Source organism: Anas platyrhynchos, chromosome 1, assembly GCF_047663525.1.
Source record: "Anas platyrhynchos isolate ZD024472 breed Pekin duck chromosome 1, IASCAAS_PekinDuck_T2T, whole genome shotgun sequence".
Lineage (NCBI taxonomy): Eukaryota > Metazoa > Chordata > Aves > Anseriformes > Anatidae > Anas > Anas platyrhynchos.
Genome location: NC_092587.1, coordinates 43,026,160 through 43,043,738, shown reverse-complemented (window position 1 = coordinate 43,043,738; position 17,579 = coordinate 43,026,160). Strand labels below are relative to the sequence as shown.

General features: G+C 52.6%; 2 protein-coding genes and 1 long non-coding RNA gene across 6 annotated transcripts; 2 read left to right on the top strand and 1 right to left on the bottom strand.

Moving 5' to 3' along the window:
* The first annotated feature begins 374 nt into the window (after positions 1-374).
* RRP7A (ribosomal RNA processing 7 homolog A) lies at positions 375-3,657 on the top strand. The gene is made up of 7 exons (XM_027453608.3): positions 375-533; positions 619-761; positions 853-978; positions 1,260-1,383; positions 2,033-2,130; positions 2,502-2,700; positions 3,177-3,657. Exons 1-7 carry the CDS (start codon positions 482-484, stop codon positions 3,260-3,262), a joined length of 828 nt encoding a protein of 275 aa, XP_027309409.2. The 5' UTR covers positions 375-481; the 3' UTR covers positions 3,263-3,657.
* Positions 3,658-4,338: 681 nt separating this feature from the next.
* On the bottom strand, positions 4,339-11,685 carry SERHL2 (serine hydrolase like 2). Of its 4 annotated transcripts, none has more exons than XM_038182957.2 (13): positions 11,539-11,648; positions 10,843-10,993; positions 10,462-10,698; positions 10,277-10,390; positions 9,559-9,600; positions 8,872-8,891; positions 8,591-8,665; positions 7,719-7,828; positions 7,393-7,472; positions 7,013-7,047; positions 6,163-6,239; positions 5,521-5,614; positions 4,339-5,112 (listed from the first exon to the last, which is right to left on the bottom strand). In XM_038182957.2, exons 3-13 carry the CDS (start codon positions 10,607-10,609, stop codon positions 4,996-4,998), a joined length of 912 nt encoding a protein of 303 aa, XP_038038885.1. In that variant the 5' UTR covers positions 10,610-10,698; positions 10,843-10,993; positions 11,539-11,648; the 3' UTR covers positions 4,339-4,995. The 4 variants fall into 4 exon arrangements, with proteins under 4 accessions (XP_038038885.1, XP_038038877.1, XP_038038868.1 ...); XM_038182949.2 differs by having other exon boundaries at positions 10,843-10,945; positions 11,539-11,634; XM_038182940.2 differs by lacking the exon at positions 10,843-10,993 and having other exon boundaries at positions 11,539-11,685.
* Positions 11,686-11,790: 105 nt separating this feature from the next.
* Positions 11,791-17,279, top strand: LOC106014775 (uncharacterized). The gene is made up of 3 exons (XR_001186341.5): positions 11,791-12,788; positions 12,930-13,039; positions 14,255-17,279. It is a non-coding gene; the product is annotated as an uncharacterized lncRNA (long non-coding RNA).
* The last annotated feature ends 300 nt before the right edge of the window (positions 17,280-17,579 follow it).

Below are 17,579 nucleotides of genomic sequence, written 5' to 3'. Positions count from 1 at the left end.
TCTTCTCACTGTTCAGGTCTGTTAAACTAACCGATTGTGTGCAATAAGTTTCCTTAACAGTAAGCATAGGGTTCCTTAGAGACTCCACCTAGGTATTCTTTGTAGCATTGCATTTCCATAAGGATTTCCAGAGGAACTAAATGCAGAAATACACCTCTAAAGCTAGATTGTTGGGCGCCATAACCCAACAGCTACTTTGTTTGCCCTGTCTTCAGCCTCCTTTTACTCCCCTTTTCCCTCATTTATTTCCCATGACTGCGTAATGCGCCCCACCACCACCTGGGATAAAAAATAAAACTGAAAAAATGAGGTTTTGAGATTTAGGGCAGGGTAGAGGCTTTTTTTGGAGGGGCTTGGCCGTTCCCTCAGCCCAGCCTGGAGGCGGGCCCCTCCTGAGGGCCGGCCCCCGCCGCCATTAGGCGCGGCGCGGGGCGAACTACAGCTCCCGGCGGGCCCCGCCGCCGCTTCCCGCCGCGCTAAGATGGCGGCCGCCGGGCCGCGTGGGGCGGGAGCGGCGCCGCCGGGATACACGGGTGAGGGGCCGGGGGGCGGCGGGGGAGGGGGGAGCGGGGGCTGGGAGCGTCTCCGAGCGCTGTGTGACCGCCGTGTCTCCCGCAGCCCTGGCGGTGAAGTTCGGGGAGCGGCAGCGCTCGCCGCACTGCCTGCTGGTGAAGGAGCACCGCGTGCGGGAGGGGCCCGGCGACGCGCACCCGCCCGCCCGCACCCTCTTCGTCCTCAACGTGCCCCCCTACTGCGGCCCGGTGAGTGCCCGAGGGGACGGGGGCGGGCTCCTGGCGGGGCCGGGGCGCTCCAGCCCCGCTCTGACGCTCGGCTCCCGGTCTCCGCACCAAGGGGGCTCTGTCCAGGTTGTTCGGCAGCTGCGGGCCGGTGCAGAGCGTGGACGTCAGGGACAAGCCGGGGCCGGGGGAGAAGGCGGAGAAGCAGAGGTCCAGGTTCTTCGGCCGCAGGACCGCGACGGTAACGCTCGGGGGGAGGTGACTGGAGTTTTGTAGTGGTCACAAGGGGAAGAAGGCTCAACTCCTGAGCAGTGCTCTTTAGCATGAGTTGTGGAAAAACTACATGAGTAGACTTGGCAACGTGGTTCAACATTGCCTTATCTTTCTCTTCCTTTTTTTTTTTTTATCCATCCTTCTGTAACTTGTGCTTTGATTGCTATTCTATGCTTCAGCTCCTTCCTGCATCACCTTAGTACATATATCAGTGTATCTGACTGGCCTGGGTGGCTCTTCTTCTTGTAGGGATTTCGAGTAGCGTACGTGGTGTTCAAGAAACCAGCCAGCGTCCAGGCGGTCAAGGCCCTGGCACAGGAAGGTCCCCTGCTGGTATCAACGGACAGTCACCCTGTGAAAACCGGCGTTAGTAGTAAGTAAGCAGCAGCTGTCCTCCTGTCAGCCAGAGCAGGGGAAACCTCTTCCTTGCTGAATACTTCCTAGCATGTTTCAATTTCATTCTTGCCTCTTCGTGATGAGCCTGAGCTGGTGAGATGTCCAATATTTCATTATTCTGCTTTTTTTCCTCTATCTTATTGCTATCTTCTTGTATTGGGCATTGTAGAGCCTCACTAAGTGACCCTACAGGAGGATGGGGTCCACTTGGTCCAATGGTAGGAGAGTTTTTCCCCACATCTCCTCAATTTCACGTAGCTGCAGAGAAACTGGCTGTTTTTTACCCTCAGAACGGAAGCCAGACTCATAAACAGGCACCAGAGGCTGCAAGATGACCCCTTGGTAGGAAGGCAGCCCTGAATGTTGCACCTCTTGGGCTTCAGGTAGCTCGCTCCTGCTCGGGGAAGATGCAAGCTCTTCCCATCATTTAGCTTCCCATTGCTTACTGCCTGTGGCCTGGGTCTCAAGTTGAATGTTCATGAGCTAAGGCAGTGGGGATGCTGAACAGAAATGGGACTGGAGCGTGTCATTTCCTACAGCAGTTCTCTCTAGAGCTGCTTAAATGCACCACGCTGGGGCTTGCTTCTAACAGAGGCTGTGGCTGACTTCTACTGTCTGTGTCTCAGAGTGGATCGCCAGATACGCAGACTCAGTAGTGGATCAGGAAGAACTGAAGGCTGAGGTGGACACCTTCATGCAAGACTATGACAAGAAGGTAGCACAGGTGAGGCCAAGCTGGGGAGGAAACCCAGCCTGAGCAGTTTGTTTGGAGGGGGAAAGGAAGAGAGAGAGGATCTCCCAGTGCCCAGGCCCTGCTGCAAATGGCAGAGGGGAAACACAGTGGCTGGCAGGGCTGGTGGTGAACAGCCAGGTTCTGGTTTGGTTTGTTTCATCGCCCCTGGTATCCACAAATAAAGTGTGTCCTGGCACGTACTGTTGTGACTGAGACTTGAGCACCTCAGTCCTTGGTTCCGTGCCTTCCTTCAAATCTTGCTGTAACTTTTCACATGTGTAAGAGGGACCCTGGGGGAGCCATGCTTCAGACTGGCTGGCAGCCCAGCTGCACTAAGGCGCCTTGCCTTCCTGCCTTTCTAGGAAGAAGCCAAAGCGGCCCAGGAGGAGGGCGTGCCAGATGAGGAGGGCTGGGTGAAGGTAACACGGAGGGGCCGGAAGCCTGGCCTGCCCCGGACAGAGGCCGCCAACCTGCGGGTGCTGGAGAGGGAGAGGCGGAAAAGGGCCCGCAAAGAGCTGCTCAACTTCTACGCCTGGCAGCATCGCGAGACCAAGAGAGAGCGTGAGTGTCTGAGTCCCCTCCTGCCTGTCTCTTTCCTCTTGCTGTGGTCCAAAGAGTGGACCACACTATCCCTTTTTCCTTCAGCAGCCAGTTGCAGGTGAACAGCTGCCTTGGTGGTGGTGTGAATGGCCTCACCAGTTCCCATGGGCCCTTGCCACCACGCGGCCTAACAATCTGTGGGAGAGCATACAGATCACAGCTTTCTAACAGATTTTGTCAGTCTGCATAGAGGCAGCTACTGAGAGGGAAAACTAGCATCTTCTGTCCCCAAGAGGGAGCTGCAGCACTGCAGGAGAACAGCCAGAGCTTCAGCTCTGTATTTAGCCCTGGTGCAAAGGGACCTGCTCTGGGAAGCATGTGCTTAAAGTGGCAGGACTGAACCCGTCACGGTCTGCTGAGGTGGAGCTCCCCAGGGAGAGGGAGGTCTGCTGCTCCTGTACGACATCCCTTTTTTTTTTTTGTTCTGCCCATTTCAGATATTGCCCAGTTGAGGAAGAAATTCGAAGAGGACAAGCAAAGAATCGCGCTGATGCGAGCCCAGCGCAAGTTTAGGCCGTACTGAGCCACGCCGAGCTGCTTCCTCAGATGCCTGCGCTGAAGAGGGCAGGAAAGTTGCTGACAGACTCCACGTGCCAGCGAGTTTCAAGGAATTGAGGCAGCTTCATGCTGTCCCTGCCCCTGGACCTGAAGTGGGAGATCCCAGCAACCACAGCTGGGATCCAAGGGGAGCTGGCTTGGCTCGCAGCAGCATCCTCCTGCTCTCCTGGCCACGCCTGCACTTTCCAGGGTGCGTGGGGCAAGGGGACAGAGGCATGTCCTGGGACAGCCTGTATCTCCCTGCTACCCAAAGCCTTCCTGGAGCTCGGTGAGAGACAGAATTGGCCCAGCACAGCCCCTGCAGGGGCAGGGAATGGCTGAAGCACTGTAAATAAACTGCTGCTCTGTCCCCAACACGCAGGACCGCCTCTCTCTCCCTTGCTCTGCTGTGGGAAGCAACCTCTTAGGTGCTGGACTGGGGTGGTGATAAAAGCCATGGCTGATTGCTCTTATTTCTCAGTGCTCCTTTATGCATTTATCTGGGGGGTGAGGAAGAAGGGGAAGGAGTGACCTTGGGAATTAAAAGCAACCAAACAAAAAAGGCAAAAATGATGGGTAAATTCCCAGGCCTCCTGTCTGCCTCAACAGGAGGCAGGTAAGGGTGGCAGCAGGCACATCCAGCCACGCTTCTGCTGCTGCCCACATAACTTGCATTTCACTCCAGCAGTCTGTGACTGCTGCTGCTGTGGTGTGACAGGAGCCACCCCAGGCTTCTACACGTTTATTTTACTGCCCGCAGCCCTAGTAAGGGACTGCCCATGAGCGTAAGGAGGAAGTGCTGATAAATTCCACAGAGCTGGGCTGAGATAGGTTCACCCTCCCCTAGAAAACTCACTGTAAATGCAGTTTCCATTGCGTGGGGAGATTGCCAGGTCTGCTTGCTTCATTTGGCTTTTTGCATCAATTTACAAGGCAGATGGATGCTTTACATGCATTCTGCTTTCGATACAGCATGTTAAAATCACTGCTTCTTAGGATTGGCACTTTAGCTGCTCGGGTGAGCATCCTGAAAGAAAGGAAGTCCACTCTCCCGTACAAAGACAGTGTTAACAGTAGATCAATCTTTATTTAGAAGGACAGAAATCATCTCTGCCAACTTTTCAATTACCAGTAGTTCTCCCAGCTGTTTCAGCTAGAGGATTAATGTCTCATTCCCTAGGAGCTCATTGGAATGCCCTTGTGTGCTCAGGTGAGCTCTCATTTAAGCCAATTTTTTAGAAAGCAGCAGTAGAACAGAGAGCTTGAGGCGCTCTGAGCTCAGGTACTCATGACAATAAGCAGAGAAGCTGAACACTTCTGTGTTTTTCAGAAGGTCTCACCCTGGGAAGGGCCTGATCACACCATTCTCAGAGGGGAGTCAAGAACGTGCCACCCCTCTCACAGTGCTGCAGCTGCTGGTGCTGCTGCTCCCGCACAGGACACCTGTGCCTGTGTTCCTGCTCTGTTTTAGGGTGCAAAAGTTAGGAGTAAGCAAGGGGAAGGCCACTGGGTATCTGACCCTGCACTGCCAGAGCTGGAAGTGGAGGGAAAATTCCTTTTCCCTTGGACAAATGAGCAGCTCTGCTTCCACCCATTCAAAAAGTTCAGCTTAGGAATGCATCATGAAGCCACTGCTGGATGTGAGGTAGGAATGGTGACAATTCCTCCAGAGTCTGCTTTTAGCTCCCTGTTCTGAGCTGCTGCTGCAGTGAAACCTGCCTAGAGCCTTGCTCTGGTGCTGTGCGCTGTCAGGAAGTTGCTGATGATCCCGGACACCACCTCAGGCTCGTTCATGTGCACAAAATGACTCCCGGGCACCTCTACTAGCTGGATGTGCTGCAGGGAGAAGACACAAGCAGATAAAAGAGGAGGAAAGTGTTCCCTCAGGCAAGCTACGCTTGCTTTGTGGCACCCACCAGGGGAGGAAGCTAAAGGAAACGGTGTCTCAAAGACGGGTTGGATTTTATGTTGCTGCATGCCAGCCACAGACAAAGCATCTCATAAAGAGATTACAATCCAGAGACTGGGGGCAGGACAGGGACAGGAAGAAATGGGATGAGTTGGCTCCAGAGGGCAGTGCTGACCAGGACTTTAGCAGCAGGAGAAAATTTGGCTTTCCCCCTTTGTGAGGGCTGGGCTGTTTAGGACAAATCCCCCAGTGCAGGTGTCCACCAGGGTAAGCTACTTCCTAGCTGCTCCCGGTTTGGTACCCCGCAGAGATGCGAGGCTGAAGGCTGCTCTCACCTCTTTGAGGGTACGCTCGAATGCCTCCCGCAGGGCTATCACAAAGTGGTTTTTGCTCTCCAGCTTGTGTGGTACCAAGAGTCCATCTCGTGCTCTGAAAAATAAGAGCGAGGCTCAGCACAGCACACGGTGTGCCTCTCTTTGTGGCTGTCCGGGGCAGAAGCAGCATCCCAACACAGCCTGGGGTGACAGCCCCACTGCTCTTTATAGGCTGCTTGAAAACAGCATGGTTACCTGTTTGTACATGGCAGTCAAAGGAGCAAGGCACAGCTTGGCTGAGCAGCTACTGCCTGCCAAACTGTTCATTTAAGCCCTTAGGCCACTGCCTGGTATCGGAGTGGAGACTGGTTAAACATCCTCCCAGGGCTGGCTCCTTAACTTGTCCATCGTGCCCTGCCCCACCCTGTTTCTGCTCTTTTTTCCTCCCAGCCAGCTTTTGCATCTCTCTGTCCCTTTCCCCCCTCCATGCTGTTGCTTTAAACGCTAACCACAGGTTGTGCCCTGCTGGGGGAAGGAGCTACCAGGGCAGTCCTCGTGGAGAAGCCAGCGTTAGACCTCCTAGAGAACTAAGATTGTGCTGCAGGTAACGGGACAAGGAGCTGTCTGAGGTTCCCGGGCTGGCTGTGCTTGTGCCTCACTCACAAAATGATGAGAACACGGTCCTGGATCTTCTGCAAGAGCTTCACGCACTGCTCCACGGTGAGGGACTCGCGACTCTGCTGCAGGTGCAAAGACAGGGAGAGCAACAAAGGTCAGGGGCAGCAGCCGAGGACGCAGCACGTCCCCAAACCCCGTGGCAGCAGCAGCTCTGAAGGCAGGAGAGGCTGAGGCCCCACGGCTGCTGCGCAGAGACCGGGTAAGCTGCCAGGCTGCACACAAGAGTGGCTGGCTCTGCAACTGCTCCTTCTGTCCAGCTGCGTTTCAGGGCTGCCAACAACGCTGCCTGCTGGGTTGCAGCACATATGGGAATGATCTCACAGCAGAGCAAAAGCTTTAAAAATCCTTTTACTAAAAAGGAGATAGTACAATGCTCCGGCTTTCACAGCCTGGCAGGAGCACAGGTAGAGGCGGCCCTACTTGCCTGGTAGTGGCACAAAGCTATCAAAGTATCAAATGTAAGGGACTTGGTTCCACTCCCTCCCCCCTTCTTATAAGGGTGACCCCACAAAGAAGCTAACCTAAAGCATCCATCCATCTGCTGCCTTAAGAGTTTTAACAGCAGGAAAATGTGGCCAGGAGGCCCCGGGGCTCAGAAACTGCTAAAAAATTCGGTAACATTTTCCAGTGACTCTGTAAGCTGAGTCAGTTAATGATCAAGTGTAGGCTCTTTTAAGAGCAGCATTTAAAAGAGGTGTGGGAATTAGGGAAGCAGTAAGTAAACGGCTGGGTGGAGGCAGAGCCTGGGCTCAGCGAGTGGGCCTCCCCTGCCTCTGTGTTCTGCGAGCTCAGGCCTTAGAAGCAGCAGGGGGCAAGTCAGAACTGCACCGCTTACCGTACGGACTCTCATGTCTCTGTTATACACCAGCCCTGCAACGAAAACAAGGCAGGGTTTCCATGAGTCAGAAGAGAGGGAGCTGCTCTGCCCCCTCTGCCCCTCACCTCGGGGTCTGCCCACGACTTTTTGAGATAAGAGGAGCAGGATTCATCCTGGTATCTCCTTTCCAGATGTCTTTTTCTTTACCCATTCCAACCTCGGTTGCTGGGAAAGGAGAGCTCTGCCTCCAGACCTAATTGATCCCCCTCAGGCTGTGGAAACTTGTATCCAGGGCACCCCGTACCCCATGGAAGACGATGGCTGTTGGCACCGCTCCCTTCCTACACCCGGTGCTGAGCTGGTACTGTGATGAGCCCTGTCTCCAAGCAGCCCCTTACCAGCGGGTGTCTCAGTTGCTCCTCGCTGCAGCAGGATCGCCCCACCCTCAGCTGTCAGATGTCTGTTTGCTTCTAACAGCCTGGAGGAGACATGGCAGAGAGATTGCGCTGCTGAAAAAGGGAGGAAGCGAAGCGAAAATGGCATGACAAGGTGACAGCGAGCTCTCAGAGAAGAGCAGGAAGCTGGCTGCAGAAGCCAAAAGACTTGCTGAGATTCCAGAGGACTTGAAAGGGCAGAACAGGGACAGTTTCACCTTATTGTTCATGCACCCATAGCTGTCCACGATGAGGGCAGGCAGCAAACGAAAAGACAGATGAGAACCCACCTCTGCAATGCTGCTTCAGGGCTATGTGCTTTGGGAGCTTGCTGCCTTGCCTCTAGGCTCAGTAACCTGTCGATAACCATCCGTTTTGATTTCAGCCACGCCTCAGTGTCCTAAAACAAAGCCACGTAGAGCACAGGAGTAACCTCCCTCTTCTGAGTCATTTTACCCCTAATCAAGAGGGTAGAAAGGGGTATTTCACCCTTCAACATCTCTCGTAACTCCTACCAGTTACAGACATCGTATTAAAACTGCCCACTCCTGGGGGAAAGGGAACAGCAATACATAACAGGCAAGGTAGAAGCTGAAAACCTATACAGCAGTGCTTGAAGTTGTTAACTTTTCACCCTGGCAATCTCTCCTACTCCCTCCCACTTCACTTGTGAGCTGAGGACAAGTGTCCAAAAGAACAAGGGAAATCTGCTACCTTTTGTCTCTCTGACCCTGTGCCTCTGTCCCCCCCTTCTGCCTCCCACCCCCCAGCACCTGGGAGTCATGCTGGCAGTTTGGGAAAGCAGCTTTATGTCCTGCCAGGAACAGAAAAAGAAATCTGCCAGTCTTGCATCCAGGTCACCCAACAAGCTGTTGGCAAAAAGACAACCTTGCAGCTGCTTGGCCAGACGTTCCAGTTCCTTTTGCACACAAGCACAGTACAGACAAGTGAATTTCAATGCTACGGGACTACGGGATGCTCAGCACTACCAAGTGTTCTTCAAGGGCCACCCTAAGCAGGGACCACGCTTCATGCAACAACAAGCACGTCTGTGCCTGCCAAAAGGACTGGTCACATCAGTGCTTTCCTTGGACAATGATGTAAAAAAAAAAACACATCTTTTATTTAATAAAAGGGAGGGGCACAACACGTGAAATCTAACCTCTGGAGCTAGCAGAAAGCCGAGATTTTCCAGCAGGATCAGCTTGTCCACCATCTCAGGATAAAGGAACGAGAACTGAGGAAAGATGAAACATTATGAGACAAAGCAAAAAGCAGCACACTGAGTGCTGTCTTCATCCTGTTACACTGGAGAGGAGTCAGAGAATGGCCTCTCCTCCCCTGAGATCCAAGTCTCACACAGTCTGCCCCTTTATTCCCCTCCCATTTGTTGTTCCAGCTGCAAAAGTCACAAACCCCATGAAGAAAGAACGTTTCACTCACCATTCCTGCCACGGCCCCACCTGCAAAGCAAAGAATGGTGCTCAGTTATAAGCAGGACACCCCCGGTAACAGGAACTCCCCTTCCCCACACAGGAGCTGCCTTAGAGGCACAAATGCACCTCGTGCCGAGGCACAAAGCCCAGGCTACAGAGCAAAGTTCTTCTGGCAGGGAGAACACAAGGAGAGAAGGGGATGGCTGGCCTGCCACATCCCCATCTCCCTCTCAGGCAGCAAAGGTAAGGAAGAGTTACCAGTTAAAACACTACTGCCAGCAGGTACAGAGCAGCCCTGGGGAACCAAACCCACATCAAGGACACAGAGTCCTGGTTCCCCTCAGCAAGCCCTGTGACCCACCAAGACCCTGCCTGGAGGCCACAAGGCCACAAAGCCCAGGGACAGCAGGAAGGACTGCTGTGACTACTGCTGTGTTAAACCAACCCATCCCTGTTCCCTCCTGGGAGTTCAGGAAATGCCCACAGGGAGAGCCACGCTGTTTGTACCACAGCGTCTTGAAAACAGAGGCATTTTAAACAAGGGTGCAGATTTTCAAATCACTCAAGCAAGAACCCGGTACTTGACACAGTATAATAAATATTCCAACCCAGCTCCTAGCAGCATGCCTTGTAAATTAATTATCTACTCATATTTCCGTGAATCTCACAGCTTACAAGGACAAGAGCCACTTACCCATACTGTGACCCATCAGGGTGAACCGTCTCCACTGCAATGCTAAGTGGCAACAGACAAAAACAGACAGTGCTGCGTTAGAAACCGGAGCAGCAGCATTTTGCTGCTTCTCGACCACCACAGGCCCCTTCTCCCAGGAGGGCTTCTGCAATGCTTAATTTGCTTCCCAACCCAGAAATGAGCTGGCTAAGTCGGCCGGTTTTCAAGAAAAAAGCACATCCACCACCTCATTTCCTTGGTAGTTAAGTCACACAGCTCTTGAGCACTCTCTGTGTGGCAAACTACAGCACGTTCCCACTCTGCCAGACACCAGAGTGGCAATAACCAAAGGTGCCTGATACACGGAGACCCTGACAAAGCACCCTGCTGCAGGGCGTTCAGCAGGAGCAGAGAGGATGCTGAGCCAGGTCTGCTGCCTGGGTGAAAGGAGGATTATTCCAAGTTTAGTGAATTGGGCTCTTCAGACCATTTTTAGGGCACTATGAGAGGCTCATGGGAAAATAGCACGTAATCAATGCCGCCATCTGAAACATACCTCACTGAAAGATGTGTTTTTATTCAGTTTGCATTATCAGAGCACCAGCCAACATCAGAATGGGGAGAAGCAAAGGGAACTGACCCCTCTCCCAGCAGTAAATGCTGCCTACTTCTTCCCAAGAGCAGGAATGACAGAGCACCCCCTGCACTAACATCCCTCTAGGGTCCCTTAACTACCCACCTGCTGCGACCCGGCGCACATCGCTCACATAATCCAGAAAATGGTAGGGGGAGCCTGCAGGTCGGTGGGATGACAAACCATGGCCAGAAAAATCCATCGCCACGTAATGGCAATCTGCAAGGGAGAAAGCATCAGGTATGTGGCCCTGCAACACAGCAAGAGCCATCCCAGTGAGCCAGACCCACCTTTGGGGAGCAGAGGGATGAGCCTGTCGAAGGTGTTGGCGTTGTCCAGCCAGCCGTGCAAGCACAGCACAGGGTGTCCCTCTGGGGATCCCCAGGCCTTGGCTGCCAAATGGCCCCAGGGCACGGGAAACTTCACCTCTGAGAACATGCCCAAAATAAAGTGCTCTCAAGCAATGTCCCCTGTGAGCCACGTGCTTGAAACAGGTCCCAGGGAGCTTGTTAATGGCCCAGAGCTCTCTGAAAAGAGTAATACAGGTCTTTAGTAACTCACCAGGCTTCTGCGGTCTTAATTAGCAGCTTGCTGATTTATAGCTCCCCATTTAACATCCCGAGCTGCCATTCCTGCTCGCCTGCCTGGGGACTCCCCCTCCCAGCACGTACCAGCACCGCTCCTGGGAAGAAAGCAGCTTTCCCTGCGCAGGAGGAGAAAAACTCCCCCCGTGACTCCGCAGCAGCTGCGACCTGACCAGAGGGCACGAGCGATCTGGCGAGAGGGAAGCAAGCAGAATTTCCCCAGCAAGGAGTCAGGCACCTGCCTCGGACCAAGAAGGCAATTTTGGGAACGAGGAGACTGTCTTCAGTATTAGATTATTGACACCTTCCCGTAGCTGCCCTGGCAGTCCCTGAGCTACATCTCACCTTTCACTCAGCCCCAGGCTTTGCAGTGAACCCCCCAGCACTGCCCAGCCTCTGGGGTTCTTCCAGGGCTGTCCCGAATATCCTCCCATCACCCCAAGCCCATCTGGTCCCTGCCCCCCAAACCCTGCCCCACTTCTCTCACGCTGTGTCCCCTTCCCCAGTCCCTCCTTTGGGGTTCACGTCCCCTCACGCTGCCCCCTGGCACCCTGCTGCAACCACCCCTCACCCCGCCCGCTGATGGCCGGCTCCGACCCCGTTTGCCCTCGCCGGGCCTGATCCCGGTAGCTACGGACGGACAGACCGAGGGACAGACCGACAGACCTCGGACCTGCCTCCTCCTACCCCGCCACCCCCGACCCCCGCAGCCCGGGGGGCTCCGTGTCCCGGTTCCAGCCGAGGGCGCCGCGGGTGGAGGCACGGCCCCGGCTGCCTTCCTACCCCTCTGTCCGCTCGGGACGGCGGAGCGAGGCCGCGGCAGGAGCCCGGAGCCCGGTGAGCGGAGGCGGCGGGGCGGCCCCGGCTGCCCCGCACCGCCCCGCGGCCCGGCGGCCCCCGCCTCCCGTCCCTGCCCCTGCCCCGCCGCCGGCACGGGGCGGCCGCGGCCATTTTGGTGCCTCCTCAATGCGCTCCCGCAGCCGCGGGCAGGGGGTGGCAGCCCCGAGGGGGGCTTGGGGCACACGGGGGGCAGGGGACAGGAGAGGAGGTCTTTGGGGGCTGAGGAGTGGGCTGCGGGGCTGGCCTCCCCAGGGTGTTAAAGCCAGAAGGGGAACCCCGCTCACTGTGCGGTTACTGTAAATGTGGCCCGTGGTACGGTGCCATCAGGCTCACTGATGTGGAACGTTCACTTTGTGGAACGAGGGTAACAAAGGTCTGAGGCGGCGATCCACCTGCTGGGGCTGTAAGGAGCCTCAGCCATGGAGGTGCTGTTGCATCCCTGACTGCCTTCGCAAGGCACATGACGGCTAGTGGGAACTGCCTGTACTGCAGCCTTACAGTGTGAGGCGTTTAAATGTTGCCCAGGAGTATCGTAGGGACATCAAACCAGCTCTGTGCTTCACACCAGCGCTGGACTGACATCTCTTTCTGACAGATAAACTCTTCTGAGCTCTGCCATTTGTTGTAATCACACTGCTTCAGTTGCAGCACATCACAGACAGCACTGCACGAGCACCTCTACTCTTCTACAAGAGCAGACCCCTCTCAGCCCGAGAGATTTCCACACAGTTGTTTTTATTATTTGCCCAGAAATGGGTTGGCTATGTAGACCAGGCTTCAAGAAAAAGTTCACGGAGCAGTCAATACCTGAGTACCCTTGTGAATGCTGCTTGCTGGTGCCCAGCATTCCCTCTAGCAGTCTCTCAGGCCTAACACCAACCACAACCGTTCGCCTTCACTCAAGGACCCGGGCAGCCAAACGAGGAAAAGTCAAACAGTGCTTTGAGCAGTGGGACACCTTGCTGGGACGACTGGAGAGGACAGAACAAATGTCTGTTCTTAGGGACTCATTTTGGTCTTGGTAATTGAAATCTCTGTGCTCAGTTCAGCACAACAGTCTCCTAAATTGCACAATTCATTTTTAGAAGAGCCTGTGAAGCTTGAAAGAAACCAACACAGAAGCTTACAGCCCTGTTTCTCCTGCCTATCTCAAACACATCCTGGCAAAGTAGGCTCTGTACCATGGCAGAAAGGTAAAAAGCTTGGGGACCCATTGCACAGTAGAAATGAAAGTGCTGTGCAGCTCACAAACTCCCCTCCAGGTGAACCATTAGAAGGGAAATCAATGTGAACTCCTTTAGGTTTGGAAAGTCTAATGCTTTGCTTTTTCTTAGGCCTTCTGCATCAACGAGAAGCGGGCAAGCAGACCACAAGTACTGGGGAACCATACAAAGGGAGAGAGGCCACAGGATCACCTACAGCTTCTTTCCTACAGCTGTCAGAGGTGGGTGTCTGATTACAAAAGGTGAAAAGCAAGAAATAACTTGGCAGAACAGATATGTACTCAATCATTGCTGCTGCCATTATGGAGGGCAGGGCCTTCCCGTGAATTGCTAGGATTTGAACATCAGAAGCCGTCTAAAAGCAGTAACTCAGGCAGTGGCTACAAGGGGCTGCTCACAGGCAGTGGCTGGCAGGCTTGCAGTTCTTCTGTCTGTGACAGCTCCTGAGGAAGGAGACCCTGTGTCAGGAGCAGGAGTGATGTGGACCCCTCACACAAATCCCCACAGTTGGTGGGACAACACGCCATGGGCCAGGAAAATCTATTGCCTCATAACTGCAATCTGAAAAGTAGAGAGCATCGGGCATGCAGACCTGAAGCACGACACACAGCACATCCTTGTGTGCCAGAGTCATCTCTGGGGGACACTGGACCAAGCCCGTCGAAGGTGTTGGTGTTGGCCAGCCAGCCATGCAAGCACAGCACAGCGTACCCCTCTGGAGTCCCCAGGTCTCAGCTGCCACATGTTCCAAAGGCATGGGGAATTTCACCTCTGAGAACTTTTGTGCCTGTAGGCGACATCCTTTGAGAGCCACATGCTGAGAGCTGTTTCCAGGGAGCTCATTAACAGCCTAGAGCTCTTGACAGAGATTGTAGGTAGGTAGTAGTTATCAAATTTGCTTATCAGACAGCCCTGACCTCCATTTAACACAAATTTTCAGGCACAAGCCTTGCTTGGGTGATCCTGCTCTAAATGCTTGCCCTGCAGGTATGTGCATTGCCACTCACAGGTCTTGGACCCTCTCCCCCATCGTCCTGCAGCCAGAAGTCATCCTGCGTCAAGCAGCCAGAGGAAACTGGGCTTTTTGCTTTGAGTCACAGAGATGACCTCTAGGTGTTGGGTGGGAAGGATGGCTCCTCTCGTGAATTCTGACTCCCATGTCTTGCATTCCTACTCACTAGGGTAGGAGGCTCCATCAACAGGAACCTCAGGGAAAAGGGAAAATTCCTTACAGAAATCACCAGCAATAGATGATGTGGGATAGAAGGGTATTCCCAGGGATGAGCAACATGTTTCTGGTAGGATGGTCCCATCTCAAATTCCCAAATGGTTACTCTTGCTTCCCCCTTGCCAGCCATTCTAGCTGTGCTTCCATTTGCCTGGGAGAGATGTTTTCACCTCTCATTCCCTCCCCACCTTTCCTATCTCCACTGCAGGTAGGCACAAAACACCTGGCACAACTGTCGGATTTATGATTCAGAAACAGATTTCCCCATGGGAGCAGCACAGAGAGAAGCCTTTTCCCAAACAAAGACAGCTCTTCCAGAGAGGACCTTCTTTCAGAGCTGGAGCTCCAAGTGAAGAAGGTTTTACAATGCACTGGGATGCAGCCCTGGACCCTTCCTTAGCAGCATCACTGTCACCCTATAATTCAAAGGCAGGTTGTTGAGATTTTTTCCAGGTCCCTCATACCCACTCTTCTCCACTCTAGCAGTGCTGTTTAGCCAGTTTGAAAGAGCAGCCCAGCATCCTGCAACACTGCATCTCTTCCCTCTGACACCGCCTGGCAAACCATTTCCCACGAGGAGAGGACTGTTGAGGATGCATGGCAAAATTTGGATTGCTCACAGAATTTATTTTGCAACATCTACTTCTAAGAAGTGCTGCAGGCTACTGCAGTGGCTTTGCTGCCGGTGTGGGACCAAATTAGCCTTCGCTTGGCAAGGTGCTGAGGTGTTTCCTGGCTAGTAAGAGGCTGGTTTTGCATGAAAGGCTGGGAGTTAGTTTGAGATGTCCCATGCACTTAGCAAAGGATAATTTAACCTCTGTGTCCTAGCAGAGGAGGAGGAGACTTGCAAGTGTAAATCTTGGGACATGCAAAGCTGTTATGCTCTGCTGACTTGGAACAGCATTGATCAGTTTGTGCTAGCTGCAGATCTGGTGAGGAAACTTTAAGTACAGCAGATTGATTGCTACCAAGGGACAAATTCCCCATAGCTATTCGGATTCAAGCTTTAAAGTGCTGGCATATTGATCTATTTATGGTGATTTATTAGTTATAGCCCTGTACCCCAAACTCTCTCACACAGTTATATGAGTAAAAAAAGCATCCTATTGCTAGCTTAACTCATTTTTTTCTTCCAGTGGATAGCACAACCAGTATATAAAGCCCCCCACTGGTTGGGCAGCCCACAGTGGGGCTGGGAGAAGCAGAGAGGCACTCAGTGACAACAGGGAAGGCCCTGCTCCTCAGAGCATGGATCCCTAATGGGCCCTTGGAGATACTCCCATGGAGTCACAAGGGTTTAAATGTGCTGCCCACATGGGAAGAGTTGAGGCAGGACATGAATGTCCTGCAGCCCAAGAAGTTCTGCCACCTCTGGGCTCTGCTTGACATTTGTTGCATACTTTCCCCTTAATTTTCCCTATTTTTCTAATAATTTTTGCTGATATGAATGAGTTCCTGATGCCTGAGCTGCATCAAGAGAAGCATGGCCAGCAGGGTGAGGGAGGTGATTCTCCCCCTCTCCTTTGCTCTCATGAGACCCCACCTGGAGTGCTACGATCAGCTCTGGGGCCCCCAGCACAAGAAGGATGCAGAAGTGTAGAACAAGTCCAAAGCAGGGCCACAAAGATGATCAAGGGACTGGAGCATCTGTCCTACAAAGAGGGGCTGAGGGAGTTGGGGTTTTTCAGCCTGGAGAAGTGGAGGCTCCAGGGAAACCTTATAGTGGCCTTCCAGTGCCTAAAGGGGGCCTACAGGAAAGCTGGGGAGGGACTCTTTATCAGGGAGTGCAGTGATAGGACAAGGAGTAATGGCTTTAAACTAAAAGAGGGTAGGTTTAGATTAGACATTAGGAAGAAATTATTTATTCAGAGGGTGGTGAGGCCCTGGCACAGGCTGCCCAGAGAAGCTGTGGATGCCCCATCCCTGGAGGTATTCAAGGCCAGGCTGGGTGGGGCTTTGGGCACCCTGATGTAGTGGAAGGTGTCCCTGCCCATGGTGGGGGCGTTGGAATTAGATGACCTTTAAGGTTCCTTCCAACACAAACTATTCTATGACTGCGAAATAGCTGCGAACATATTAAGCTCAGAAAAGGCTGTGATGCTTTAGGTTGTTCTCTCTCGCCTGGCTCGAGGCACACACAAGCCTGTTGCACTCCTTGTCCCAGAGCTCTCCAGCCCTGCAGAAGGTAAGAGAGACAAATATACGCTGGCTCTTCACCCACCACAGGCTGGAGCCAACGTGATAGTTTAAATGGAAATCTTTGGCAGCTTAAGTTAATAAGCCAAGCTACGAGTGGTTGAAAAAGTGGTGAGCATCTGCTCCAGGGATTAACCTGCAGCAGAATTTGGATAGCGACGATGCTGGAGTGTTAAATCATCCCCCCGTGAATCACTGCTATTCAGCTGGCAGCAGCCTCAGGCACACACCATGCATCAGCTGCAAGTGGTGCACATTTGTATTACTTTATTTGCAACTAATGAAATAGCTAGAAACATTTATTGCATATAAATTATATATGAGCACCCATCATACAAATAAACTCTTTCCTGTCTCAGCTTTCCACTTCCTCCTTAATCAGAAAGTCCTTTATATTTAGGATTCAGATGCAGGAGTCCCTGCTGGTTCCCATCCCTTGGGCCTGTTTTGGTTAACTAGTGAGAAGAGCTGCTCTCCAGGTCTCCACAAAAGCTGTACTTGCTGAGAGATTGAGCACCTATTTTGATGTATTTAATTGAGGGGGAAGAGGAGGAGTTTCTATCCAGCTCTTGTCTAGGCTTAACCCTCCTTCACTTTGAAGATCTGGCAGATTCCCCATAAGCTGAGAAGAAATAATAGCAAAAAAACGAAGTAATCTGACACTTGTAATTACAGGCCTACCAGCTCCTTATTGACCTCAGACAAAATACGGAAATGTTGCATACAAGAATCATTAAAAGCGAGAGGAGATTTGTAGTTAATACTGAATCTTGTGTTTATGGAAAAAAATCCATAAAACTGAGTTGGTAACTTATGGAAATGCAGGTTTAGGTTATGGATTTGGCTAATAAACACAAAGGCTGTTGTAATAAGGTTCCAGCAAGGAATTCGATGTGGTCTTAACTTTGTGTTTTGATTAAACGAACAAACAAAAACTACAGTGATACCAAATTAACAAATTTTGTCATAAGTGGATTGAAAGTTTGCTAGCTAACATGCCTAAATGTTGAAGTAAGTAGAAGAGTATAATGTGTGTTTTTGAAACAGCCCAGTGGTAAGTTGACATGGGCCCCACTTGTGGGCTGGCAGCAATGTCTGTGGGAGAAGGGACTCAGGTGAAGGCTTTACTCATGGTGTGGGAGCTACTGAATGGGAGCTTGCACTGCTGCAGTTGCAAAGGCTAATTTGATCCTCAGAGGTGTGAGCAGGGAATGTGGAGCAGGTGGAATGAGATTATATTGCAGGAGATTGTATTGCATCTGCTAATTCTATGGTTGTGACTGTTGGCGTGAAAGAATTTGCCATTTTAACATCTACAATGCAGGGAGGAAGTTAAG

Excerpts from the sequence above, each read along its gene's own strand:
- SERHL2 (XM_038182940.2), bottom strand. The coding sequence starts at position 10,609 with ATGTTCTCAGAGGTGAAGTTTCCCGTGCCCTGGGGCCATTTGGCAGCC. Across the intron at positions 7,473-7,718 it reads CCTGAAGCAGCATTGCAGAG|GCTGTTAGAAGCAAACAGAC; the intron begins GTGGGTTCTCAT and ends TGTCTCCTCCAG. Across the intron at positions 7,048-7,392 it reads AGCAACTGAGACACCCGCTG|GGCTGGTGTATAACAGAGAC; the intron begins GTAAGGGGCTGC and ends TTTTCGTTGCAG.
- RRP7A (XM_027453608.3), top strand. The coding sequence starts at position 482 with ATGGCGGCCGCCGGGCCGCGTGGGGCGGGAGCGGCGCCGCCGGGATAC. Across the intron at positions 2,131-2,501 it reads ATGACAAGAAGGTAGCACAG|GAAGAAGCCAAAGCGGCCCA; the intron begins GTGAGGCCAAGC and ends CTGCCTTTCTAG. Across the intron at positions 2,701-3,176 it reads TCGCGAGACCAAGAGAGAGC|ATATTGCCCAGTTGAGGAAG; the intron begins GTGAGTGTCTGA and ends TGCCCATTTCAG.